Consider the following 13224-nt stretch of genomic DNA (forward strand, 5'->3'; position numbering starts at 1 on the left):
TTCCTGCATGCATAATTACTGCATAAAAATTAAGTGTGCTTTTAACAAGTGAATAGTGTTGTATTTTTTCTGTAGGTAAAACTGTCTTACAGTTTATGACTTTGTTTGCAGAAAGTCAGTTTCCTCCATTGAAGTTTTGGGCATCTTGAAACTTACTTGATTAGTTTTTCTTGCTTTGCTTTAGTGTTTATTTTTACTCTTCACATAACCACACAGATACTGTAAATGGCCTTCATGTGCATTTTTGCATTTTTTTAATCTGAGTCCAATGAAATAGGAAACTCTGCACACTCAAAAATAGCCATTTAAAATGTTTTTTTATTGTTTTGATGGGCACTACAAAGTATATGGTCAATGCACATTCCTATTACAGACTTGAAAATTCATCTCACAGTCCTTCATGCCCTTAACCACTGATATTCCACCTCTGTCTAATCTCTAAACTAAAGGAAATATAGTCATTTCCCTACAGAAATGTACTGGGCATTTATAACAAAATATCATTTCCCCATTAAAAAATAGGTATAAGGACAAAAATAATGGAGTCATTATTTTAAATTTATAAATGACCTCATGAATATATCCTTAGCTTTCTTTCTTTTTTTTTTTTAAATATAGCCAACCAAAAATGATGTGTCATGTCATATGGAATACCTTGCCTTCTCAGTACAAATTTAATTGGCTTTCATGCTGTTTAGATGCTTTGGGATTTTACCCTTTAATTCATTCAGCCACATGACGTGCAAAGTATGGAGCCTGGCTCCACAGACCCTGGGAAGACGTGGGCCTGGCATTGCTACAAGAAGCTTAAGGAAGAGGACAAGCCCCTTCTCTACTGCACATGGTGCTTAATAAGTGCTTATGGAATTAATATTTGTGTATAAATGAGCCCTATATAAATGCCATAAGAAAAATACAAAATAATGCTTTGAAGGTTCAGGTGAGAAAAATGAACTCTGACTAGAGAGTCAGGCAAGAATTGTCCTTTGAGGACTTTGAAAGATGGGAAGAATTAAGGCAAACACATGAGAAATAGCTTTCCGGTTAGTGGCAGGGGCAAAATGAGAAGTCTGGATCACAGCAAAGCAAGAAGCTTGGCCTATATCACATGCCAGGGTTTTTGGGAAATAAAATTAGTGTTAGCCTGAATGCTAAGCTAAAGATTTATAATTCCAAAGCAGTGAATAGTCAATGGAGATTTCTGAACTGGGGGTTTTGAGTGATGTATTCAAACTGGTATTTGAGGAAGATTAATCTGGCAGTGGGCTGAGAAGTGGAGGGTAGGCTGGCAGTGATGAATGGTTAGAAAGCAAAGGTGCGGCTAGGATAACGGACCCTACTGAGAGACATTACACACATAGAATCAGATGATGAGGCAGCCACCAGCATGAGAGCTGAAGGAGGCAGAAGAATTACAAATGACCCCAGACACTAAAACTGAGATCTTAGCTCCCCCCATGCTGCACCCTTGCCCCCTGTTCCGTCCACCTCCTCCAGATCATCTAGAATAGAACCTCTTAGAAGTAGGGAAGATGGAGATTTAAAGAACTTGAAGTACCAGTCAGGCAGGTGGAGATATCTTTTCTCCTGAATTTTCATTCTTAAAATACTGATAGGTTCTTTTTTAAGTCACTGTTTATGTAATGTTTTATTTTGAAACACCATTTCCTAGGGGCTCACAAATGGAGCTAGAGAATAGAGGTCCTTGCAGTATACATATGTTATCCCAAGAGTGTATGTCTTCACACATAGCTTTCCTTGTTCTCTAAGATGATTTCACCATTGTAAGGTAAGCCGTGGAGTGATTCGTGATTTTTGACATGAGAAAATAAAGGAATGGATCTAGGCAACTATTCAAGCTACCAAGGCACAAAGCTATGAGATAGATGAAGTATAAGCCATCGGCGTTGTTGTAGTAGTAGTTTGCGTGGTGAATAATGAGTAAGATGTTGCTTGGAGCAAAGCAAATGGTAAAAACCACAAGAATGAGGAGACTCGCCTTAACATACCACAGCCACCTACGATCTTTTGCATTAAGCGTCCAAATGATGGCTGTGTAGCAGTAGATAATGACCAAAAATGGAATTAAGAATCCAAAGAATGCCAAGGAGATGAAGTAGTAGAGTTGGAAGGGAGACGAGGACTCGCATGTGTTGTGGACATCATGGCAGGTGGTGATGTCCTGCTGGACAAGATAGTACTCCTGCTTCAGAATGAAAAATGGCAGCATATATAAGAAAACCGTTGTCCACACCAATCCACACGTTAGCAAGGCATAGGTGCGCTTGGGCAGCCCCCGGTAAGTGAACGGATGGACAATGGCCAGGTAGCGGTTGATACTGATGCAGGCGAGGAGCAGAATGGAACAGTACATGTTGCCATAGAAGATGACTGTGGTGGCCCGGCACATGACCTCTCCAAATACCCAGTTGTTCCCGTTGAGATGGTATGCTATTCTAAAGGGCAATGTAACGCAAAGAAGAAAGTCTGCAATGGCCAGGTTGGCGTAGAAGACGTTCATACGGATGGATCTGGTCCTGAAGAAGAGCATCCACAGGGTCACCACGTTGGCTGGCACACCTACTACAAACACCAGGATGTAGATGGCGGGTATCAGTCTCGTACTTAAAGAGCTGCTCAGGTACCTCCTGGTAGCATTATTCACATGGAGACTCGAAACACTTTCTTCAGGGCACTTAATTTTTACAGTTGTGGTGGTTCCTGTCCAGCCTTCTATGGCAGAAAGGGGGAACTCTTCAAAAGAATTCAGGGGAGCGCCACGGAAGGTCTTAATAGGTAAGGTTGGCTTTGCCAAGTTGTCTGCATCACATTCCGTGCCTTTAATTGAAAAGAAGTATTAATATATGATTTGTTGATGAGTCATATCTATGGTTCAGGAGACAATAAAACTAGATGTCTTATGCTACATAATTTCTGTAATGGTAGAATTTAGGGTCATTTTTATTTTTAAAAATCATTATAGGTGAGGTAATCAACAGGAATGCATTTAATGTATTATCATATGCCCCAGCAGCATGCTAACCCATGCAGGAACCCAAACTAGACGACAACTCCTTGTATGTAAGGAGTTTGTAATATTGATACTATAAGAGGAAACAAAAATAGCACATCAGACCATTGTAGGCTAACGTCGTATTGATTATAAACTGTATAGACTGTATAGATTATAAACTCTTCAGGCGAGAGTTAATAGATTTAGATGTTTGAGCAAAATGTCAAGGAAAAGATGAACATGAGCAAAGATGAGCAAGGTTCATAAAGAGGTGGAATTTAATAGAAGAATAAGATTCTGGTAGGTGATGAATGGGCAAAGGCATTGTGTAGGCTGACATGGGGTCTGGAAATATCAGATGAGTTGATTCAACAAATGTTTATTGCATATTTATATGCCAGTGATATACCCAGTTTTAAATCAACGCCATCCCTGTCTTCAACTCTCAGACTAATGGAGAAGATGCGCAAAAACACATTCTTATGCAAATAAGGTACATCTGACAGATGAAGTTGAAAGAGTAGGTTACAGCCAAATCTCTGAAGGGCCCGTAAACTGTACGAAGAAATCATGTGCCCATTCACAGATGCTGGAGTCGTACACGGACAAAATGATGAACAGAGGAATGGCCGTTGAGGTAGGCAGCATGATGGCCCCCCAAAGTTTTCATCTGCTAATGCCTAGAACCTGTAAATATGTTACCTTCTATGGCAAAAGGGCCTTTTGCAGATGTGCTTCAGGGTCTTGAGATGGAATGAGTATCCTGGATCGGTCAGTGGGCCAAATGTAATCATAAGACTCCTTATAAGAGGAGGAGGAAAAGGGTCAAAGTTGGAGATACTGGAAAATGCTATGCTGCCGGCTTTGAAAGTCGAAGAAGGAACCACGAGCCAAAGAATGCACATGCTTCTAGGGGCCGCCCAGAGCAGGAAAACAGATTCTCCCCTGGAACCGCCTTGCTGACACCTCGATGTTAGGACCTGTGACCTTCAGAAATACAAAAAATCTGTGTTTTAAGCCACTAAGGTAGTGGTAATTTGTTACAGCAGCAATAGGAAACGAATATAATCATGATTTGATTCGTGTTTAAGGTGACTTTGATGACAGCGTAGAGAACAGGCTAAAAAGGTGAGAAATTAGAGGCAAGGGGGTCTGATTTGGAGGCTACTGTAGTCATTTCAAACTCAAGTTGGTGGGTTACGGAGCTACAGCAATGGCACTGGAGAGGTAAAGATGAACACGTGAGACTGTAACAGAGGTTCAGGGGGACTTGCCTCTGACTGGCTCTGGAAGCGGCGCAGGAGAAGCAGGAAGCAAAAGTGACTGGGAGGTTTGTACTCTGGAGGTCTTGGAGGAGAGGCGGATGGAGCATGGGACGGGGCAGGGGGACTGAGGGTGCCACGCAGGGAGAAGCTAAGATCTTAGTTTTGAGTATTCCTGAGTGTGAATTGCTGGTGCAATATTAGAATGTAAAATGTCCCATGACAGGTTAGAAGACTTAAATGTGGAGTCCAAAATCTCAGGAGCCCAAATGAGAGTTATGGGTTTTTTAGTCTGCGTGGAGACCATACTTTGCTTTAGTGCTTGAATGCCCTAGGGAGAGATGTGAAAAGAAAGAAGCCAACGGCAGACTTGAGCGGAAATGCCAGATTTTAAGGGGAAAGGAGACGAAGTAAGAAAAATCAGAAGAGGAAATTGATAAAATGATCCCAGAAGTTGGAAATGAGAAAAAAGAAAAAGAGGATAGAAACAAATTACATACTATAAATATTTGGCTTTTAGTGGCATGTTGATACTAATAATCGTAATTCATGAAAGAGCAATTTCAAAGACAAAATAAACCTTAACACTCAAACCTGCTTTTCACTGTGTAGTTTTCTGTAAGTTAATCCTTGACATGTAGAGAAAGTAGATTCTCTCACATTTCTAATGTTACCTTAAGATGAGCTTTTATGCTGAATATAAACCTAATACTTATATTGATTTAAAATGCCATTGCTCTGCCAGTTACCTCTTTTCACATGAGCTCTGAATTCCTACATGTTGAATCCTTGAGGTTAGTATTTAGTAACCTGGCTGTCATTCAAAGCCAGTTTCTCTTCCTGATTTAATCTCTACCAGTTCACCCCCGGGTGAAATTGAAGCCTCCCTCAGAACCTGGAGATTGCACGAACTGAATCCGGGGTGTAACGCAGAGGGAGAGTGTTGCTGAACAAGCAACAGGTGTTCTTGTTCAGGTGTTCAGGTGTTCAGGTGTCCTTAAGGGAAGAAAGATTAGAGAAAAGGAAAGAGAACTCGGGGAAGTGGCATTCTTCTGTGCCAGTGTGTAGATGTGGACTTAGAAGGCATGTTGTGTGACACCTGAGCACAGCCACTCAAATCCTGCTGCTTAGGGCTTCCCTGGTGGCGCAGTGATTGAGAGTCCGCCTGCCGATGCAGGGGACACGGGTTCGTGCCCCGGTCCGGGAAGATCCCACATGCCGCAGAGCGGCTGGGCCCGTGAGCCATGGCCGCTGAGCCTGCGCGTCCGGAGCCTGTGCTCCGCAACGGGAGAGGTCACAAGAGGCCCGCATACCACAAAAAAAACAAACAAAAAAATTCCTGCTGCTTACTTTGGCATTTTGGAAAATTCTTGCATCTGACATCACCCAAAGACAAGTGCCTTTCCAGACAGGCACAAAGCTGAAAATTGTGGGCTGAAAAACATGCTATACGAGTTATGTCCCTTCAAGATCTGAGAAGAGAGCTGCTGAAACCATAGTGTTTGTCACTTATCAGAAAATTCCAGTGATTGAGCAAGACATCATGCCTGAAAACATGCTAAACAGTGACTCTGTGAACAAGCCTTGATTCCATTTCCTTGAGAATTCTGGCTCTTTTATTCCTTAGGGCCTAGTTTTCCTTAAGAAATAGTACTTGTTAAGTTACATATATATTTTGTAATTTGTTTGAGTTTTTTATACAGGTTTATTTGGCATGATGTTTCTGAAATGTTTTTCAACCTGAGAAAAGGCCTTGGAGAGGGACTGATCCCCAAAGGGAACAGACGTCAGCCACTAAATAACGGGGTCTTCCTTCACATTTCTCCCCAACCCCTACTGACGAAAGCAAATTCACTGCCTTTCACTTTGTCACCTTTTCTTAAAAATAATTTTTTAAACTGAAGTATAGTTAATTTACAGTGTTGTGTTAGTTTCAAGTATACAGCAAAGTGATTGTTTTATATACATAAAATATATTTTTATATATATTCTCTTTCAGATTCTTTTCCATTATAGGTTGTTATAAGATACTGAGTATAGTTCCCCATGCTATACAGTAGGTCCTTGTTGTTTACCTATATTATATATAGGAGTGTGTATATGTTAATCCCAAACTCCTACTTTATCTCCCCCACTCCCCCGCTATCTCATTACTTTGACACCTTTTAAATTCCCCCCTTTTCACGTCCACCAAACCCCACCAGCAACTTGAAGGAACCACCTCCCCAAACCTCTTTTCTTTTGCTCTTCTGCTTCATTTTGGTTCATCCACTCACAGAGCACTCACTCATCTGTAAATCTCAAACGAGCTACTGCTCTCTACTGGTTCTCTCAGCACCGTCCTTCAGCCACCTCAGTGATTCCAACTGTCAGTGTAAGCAGCATTCCTTTATAGAGCCTTGGTTTTTAAAATTTTTATCCCACCCCCCCCCCCCCCGCCATTGTCACTTCTTCCCTTCAGCTTTCCTGTTCCTAAAACGTTGGCTGGGGTAGGACCCCAACAGTAAGGGGGTTGTGGATATCCCTATCCCAAATTGATTACTTTTAGAGCAAGCAGGAGGTTACAGGCTAACATTGTATTGAGTGAAACAGGAAACACGTATTTCTTTGGGGAAACACAAATTCATTAGCATAACTGATTACTGAAAGCAGACCACTCCGTCTATCAGGGAGTATTCTTGTTTCCAGGAGGTATAAACATAGGATTTTTTAAATCTCTTAAAAAAAAGTTATCTTTGCCAAATCAGAGGAAATTCTTAGAAAATCAAAAACTTTTAAAGAAAACTGATTCTTGACTTAATTGTAGAGCTAACATCTTGACTATGCCACAAAATTTTAAATATCAGCGGAGAACACTTAGTCTTTGACAAGTTTGGAATAGTGAACAGACTACATCTCTTCAAGTCCATAATTCCACGTTTTAATAACTAAGATTTGGGGGTGCAATTTGTGTGAAATGTAAAAGAGATTAGATTCAGTGGACTCTTGGGACACAAACCAGCATTCCCACTCTACCCCATAAGAAAAGAGCTTACCACTTTGACAGGAGGCAGGTGACAGAAGCAGTGCTCCAACAGCTACAAAGATGACAGCTTTCATCTTGATCATCTGAGCCCCGTTTCTCAAATGTTTAAAATTAGGGAGTATGGTTTCACTTCGGTTCCATGTGTTGGCACCAGTTGGAAACCTGGTTCTCTCTGTAGAAGCGTGTTCTCTTGTGCTCTGCAGACAGGAAGCCTGCCAGGGTCCTCTGCAGGGAAAGGGTGTGACAGCACTCATGTTTCAGTATGCATGACTCAGCCTGAGCCTCTGAGCACGTTACGTTATCCCCGGAGAAAGTCACTGAACTCCTCCCTATCCCTCACAGGAGAGAAGCTGTCATTCCCACCCAGTGAATTTATGTGCATTGAAATGAATACCCTTAAGAACAGTCCTTAAAAAAAAAAAAAAAAGAACAGTCCTTGACAGAAGTAAGCTGGAAACAGATGCTGAGCAGCAGTTAGATTTGAATCTGTCCCATATCTCATTTTTACCCAGTTTAAAAATGAAGTTCTAGAGTGTCATTTCTACTTAGTGATTGAGCTGTCAGAAATTATCCTTTCCTTTATCCTTCCAGCTATTTTAAATCTTAATTCTTAAACTCATTACATAATTGTAGGCTAAATGAATCATGGAAAGCAAACTTTTTTTTTTAAGAAGTTAAAATTGTTTTAAGCTCTTGATTACTTTGAAAATTCTCCTTCAGTGTCACATTAGTCCGAATTTGTCATCAGTGCTTGGCCAAAACTTGGTTTCATTGTGTTTTGTTTTGCCACAGCTAAACATATTCTAAGCCATTCAATAATTCTGTAGGCTCAGATAACTAGGGAACCCCGCCCAAAAATACTGTTTGATTAAACTAAAATCATAATATAACATTAAAACACAGAGGACTCCCTTTATCCCATGGGTATTGGTGAGCATGTTTACAGTAAGCTTTTTTTCTTAACTGTAGTAAAATGTACATAACATAAAATTTACCATCTTAACATTTACGAAGTGTTCAACTTAGTAATGTTAAACACATTCACATAGTTGTTTAACATATAAGCTTTTATGTGTAGTTATGTTCTGCAGGATATAATTTAATATGTAGTTTTAAAAAAAGCTGCATTATAACACATTTTCCTATAATTAACAAAACTTAAATGCTAAGCCAGACAACCCAATAGGCTGTTAACTATAAAAATGAAGTAAGAATCAGAAAATGCAAATTTCACAAGCCTTAAGATTAAGGAATAAGGTGGGAGAAAATGGATCTGTGTAAACTTTCCCCATCTTGGTTGAATGTTATCACACCAAGAATCTTACAATCAAAAGTCAGTGTTTAATACTTCAACCAAATAATATATGGTAGGACAAACTGAGATAGAATGGTATTTTATTGCAGAAATAATAACCAAAACCCACAAAATATTGAAGAGAAGTTACTTTTTTATTTAAAATTTTCTAGGAATCATTTAAATTCAGGAATTTATTACTTGATTTTCAGATGGCCTACTTTCTGTTGACTTAAGTAGTCTGTAACCCATATGTTGAAACTGGATGTTTAGCTGGAGATAGAGTCACGGCCATCCTGTAAATATCCTATTTCCAGTCTTCTAGTGAGCAGTTGAAAGGGAGACCTTACACTGGTAGGATTCAGTTTTTACTCTTGGTTTTACATTTAATTCTAGCAACCTTTACGTCTGTGGGTCATGATTTAAACTGTTGACTTAAATTCTTTTGATTTGCAAAGTCTCTCTTGGGTTTAGCTTACAAAACTGATACTTTCAGCTTTGAAGTGGGATTGTAACTTCCTTCGCATCTGGGTAAAAATTTGTACGGTACATCTTCTACACTGATAAGTTATGAAGGAATTTGGTAAATACCCTTCAAAAAAAAACGTGAGAAAGACAGAAGTGAACTTGTGTGGAGCTTAGGTTTTAGGCTATACCTTGGGGAGTGGTTGGGTTCTCTTTGGCTTAGAAGCAGAGAAAAAAATACTTTCTATTCCTGTCTCTTCATTCCTCTTCTAGTTTTCAACTTCCCATCTTACTTCTTGTTTGAACCTTCCACATCCATTCTCCCTCAAAATGGAAACTCTTATTAGCTGATGGTTCCCATGTGGCAGATCTAGCTAAAGGTGATTGTGGAAGCAGGAACCAAGCCTTCCTCAATGGTCTTCATTAGTCTGGAGGTTACAGGATGAAATAGCAGATATTTTGTCTCATTTTCAGAGCCCTTTCCACATATATCATCTCCTGTTAGCCTCTGCGGGAAATAGGGTTGAAGCCTGCCAAAGAAGCTGGTGAATGTTATTTCTCCTTCCTGCCCCCCATCCTTCTTGAGTCCTAAGTGATGGAGCCGGTTCTCCATGGGTCCAATGACCTACCTTCTGTTCATTCAGTCTTGCTTCAGGCTCTAGTACGTGACACTTACTCCTACAAGTAGGCTAATGCTCCCACTTTTTAAAATGAAATGTCTCATCTTCTCTGAAAATATTTAATTTCTACTGCTAACAAAATTTACTTGTAATCTTAGACAAGTTTATATGAAACGCAGTTGCTGTCTGAAAGTCCCATTTAATTACATTATATCAGCACCACATTTGGAGTAAGAGCATCAGAATCAACCCCAAAGTAAAATCTAGTAAAGATAACTCAATACCTTTTTATTGCTGCTACCACTTCCAAGTAGTTAAGCTATCCTTAACTACTTGGTCTTTTCTCCGCCTGCAACTCAACACTCCTAATATAAATTAATCTCTTCTTGGCTATTTCTAGATTGTGTATCTACAGGTAATATTGCTCTGATCACATTGTATTATAATTATATATTTTTTCTTTTCCATTATGGTTTATTACAGGATATTGAATATAGTTCCCTGTGCTATACAGTAGGACCTTGTTGTTTATCCAATAATTATAATTTTTTGATGCATTTTGCTCTCCTGCTAAACTGTTAGCTCCTTGAAGCCCATCACCATGTTTCTGTTTGGATATTTTTGTTCTTATGTTTGTCCCTGTGTCTGATAAAATTCAAGTATCATTGTTTCCCACAAATTGAAAGTATTTCCATGGCACCCTGGGCCACCTTGGAAACCACAGTTACTGAGTGACTGGGAGAGAGAGTATTTGATTGACTAAGGTAGCCAGAGAAGGCTTTTTTGGAAGAGGTGCCATTTGAATTAAGGCCTGAATGATAAGAAAAAAACAACAGCCATGCAGCTGGGGTAGAATGATGTGATCTGAAGGAGGCTGGTGTGAAAACCTGAAACAGTGAGTAGAGAAGAGTGAGGTAAAGCCAGAGGGGTCGGCAGGGCCAGATCATCAGATCCCCACAGTTCATGGGAAGGGAGTGTTGTTTCCTTCAAACTGCTGGGAAAACCTTCTAAAGGAGTTTAAATAGAGGAACGGCGTGATGATCCGTCCCTTTTGGAGAGATCCTCTGCTTCTCTATAGGGGACCACTGTGGTGAAAGGCAAACTTGGAAACAATGAAAGCAAGTAGGAGATCGAAGCAGCTGTCCAGTGAGAGATGATGGGGGACTGGACTAAAGGGGTGGCCGTGGAGAAGGTTGAACTGGTCCAATGGGGAGTCTGTTTCATCAGTAGCTTGTACAGTTTGTGGCTGTGCTGGGTAGTTGCTAAGTAAGAGTTTGTGGAGATTTTAATAAAGTGGCTCCTAAAAAGCCGTGATTAATTCTGTTTCATCGTCATTCACTGTTCTTTCTTTTATTCTCTGCCCATATTCTCAGGACCCTCAAAGTGCTTCTAAAATCCTTTGGCTGGATGAGATACAGCGTGCGGTCAATGAGGCCAACAAGGACATGGACAAAGCAAAGCACTGTAAGCCCTCACCTCCTTCTGCTGGCCAGACTGGCCTTCCTTGCGTCTGGTTATGCCCCTCAATTTTTATTTTAATTCCTAATTTTTTTTAAAGTAGACCATTTTTAATTTCTGAAAAGATATGGACTCTCTTACCAATTTTCATTCTTGAATGCATATTTATACAAAAATAAGATTGGTCGGTTGCACTGTTCTTAGCGGTTAGGTACGATCTCCAGCAAAATCTGAGATTGTTGCTGAACAAAATCCAGAAAGCAAAAAATAATTTCTCAGCTCTTAAATTTGTAGTGTAATCAAGTCCTTTTTTTATCTTGATCCTTAGAAAACTAGGCTGTTTCTGCTTATTAAATGCCTTCCATTGCAGTAGTCAGGGTTTTCCAAAAACAGAGCAACATATATTTTTTTTCTGTAGAAAAAACAGACTTATGTATATATTCTGTTTCTCTGGAAAGTATATAGTATGTGTACTATCTACCTGTCTATACACACACATATATATATATAGAAAGAAAGAGGGAGATTTATTTTAAGAAATAGTCTCATGCAATTGTGGAGAGGCTGGCAAGTCCAAAATCTGTAGGTCAGGCTGGCAGAGGCCAGGGGACAGCACTTAATTGCCAAAGACAAGTGGGTGTGGTTATTATAATGGACAGCCGAGTCGAAGCAGGAATTAGAAAAATGTGACTCACAGAGACCTATAGAATTTGCTAATTGATCATGGTGTTCCTAGAAGTGAAATAGACAGAGAGTCTACTAAACTCTTACTTGATTTGCACAAGTGGAAGGAGAGTTCTAGGTCAGGTGAATGTAAGTAAAGCAACAGAAAGTCATGGTCCCTCTGTTAGTTCCCAGACTTGAGCCATTTACAGCCCCAGAACCCCCTGAATGAAGGATGGGCTGGGTCCCCTTGGGAAAGGACCCTGCTACATTACCAACATGTTATACCCTACTGTGGTGACTGTGCTGGGAGGAAAGGACATAATCAGACGTTTCAGAGATTACTGGACACTGATTCTGAACTGACACTAATTCCAGGAGACCTAAAATTTCACTGTGGTCCACCAGTCAGGGGAGGGGCTTATGGAGGTCAGATGATCACTAAGGTGTTGCTAAGGTCCGTCTCATAGTGGGTCTAGTGGGGCCTCAAACCCACCCTAGGATTATTTCCCCAGGTCCAAAATGCATAAATGGAGTAGACATACTCAGCAATTGGCAGAACCCACATTAACTCAAATGATAGTTGTCCTTTTTTTTTTTAAGCATCTATTTTCACAGAAGAATAATAAGAAAATTCACATGGCAATCTAAAATAGCTTCAAGATTGATATGCTAGGGACTTCCCTGGTAGCGTAGTGGTTAAGAATCTGCCTGCCAGGGCTTCCCTGGTGGCGCAGTGGTTGAGAGTCCGCCTGCCGATGCAGGGGACACGGGTTCGTGCCCTGGTCTGGGAAGATCCCACATGCCATGGAGCAGCTGGGCCTATGAGCCGTGGCCGCTGGGCCTGCGCGTCTGGAGCCTGTGCTCTGCAACGGGAAAGGCCACAATGGTGAGAGGTCTGTGTACCGCAAAAAAAAAAAAAAAAAAAAGAATCTGCCTGCCAATGCAGGGGACACGGGTTCGAGCCCTGGTCCAGGAAGATCCCACATGCCGCGGAGCAACTAAGCCCGTGCGCCACAACTACTGAAGCCCATGTGCCTAGAGCCTGTGCTCTGCAACAAGAGAAGCCACTGCAATGAAGAGTTGCCCGCGCAGCAACGAAGACCCAACACAGCCAAAAATACATAAGTAAATAAATAGATTTATTTTTTTAAAAAGATTGATATGCTAACACTCTACATATATAAATAACCTACATAAATTAAGATCCTAAAGGTGCAGTTCATTAACCTCTCCATTCAAGACATAATTAGAATCTATTCTGTTGTATCAAGTCATAGTCTTGCTCCAGAAATGTGCTTTTAAATGTCACAGGCATCTGTAAGGAACATCTGGTTTTTATTTCCTTAGCCTGGAAAAATATGTGTATTTCTCCAACCTGAATTTTTATACCCTTAGGATCTTTGAAGTCTTTCCATTCTAGC

The 13224-nt window shown here is 40.5% G+C and overlaps 2 protein-coding genes across 2 annotated transcripts in view; one reads left to right on the plus strand and one right to left on the minus strand.

The window, feature by feature from the left end:
- Nucleotides 1-13224, plus strand: part of IQGAP2 (IQ motif containing GTPase activating protein 2) — a 289265-nt gene that overhangs the window by 205171 nt on the left and 70870 nt on the right. The window contains exon 14 of the mRNA XM_082650860.1: nt 11053-11143. Coding sequence (XP_082506986.1) covers nt 11053-11143 — 91 coding nt within the window. The remainder of the gene's footprint in view (nt 1-11052; nt 11144-13224) is intronic.
- On the minus strand, nt 307-7479 carry F2RL2 (coagulation factor II thrombin receptor like 2). The gene is made up of 2 exons (XM_082650859.1): nt 7311-7479; nt 307-2838 (listed from the first exon to the last, which is right to left on the minus strand). Exons 1-2 carry the CDS (start codon nt 7381-7383, stop codon nt 1766-1768), a joined length of 1146 nt encoding a protein of 381 aa, XP_082506985.1. The 5' UTR covers nt 7384-7479; the 3' UTR covers nt 307-1765.

Source organism: Grampus griseus, assembly GCF_964374135.1.
Source record: "Grampus griseus genome assembly, chromosome: 3".
Lineage (NCBI taxonomy): Eukaryota > Metazoa > Chordata > Mammalia > Artiodactyla > Delphinidae > Grampus > Grampus griseus.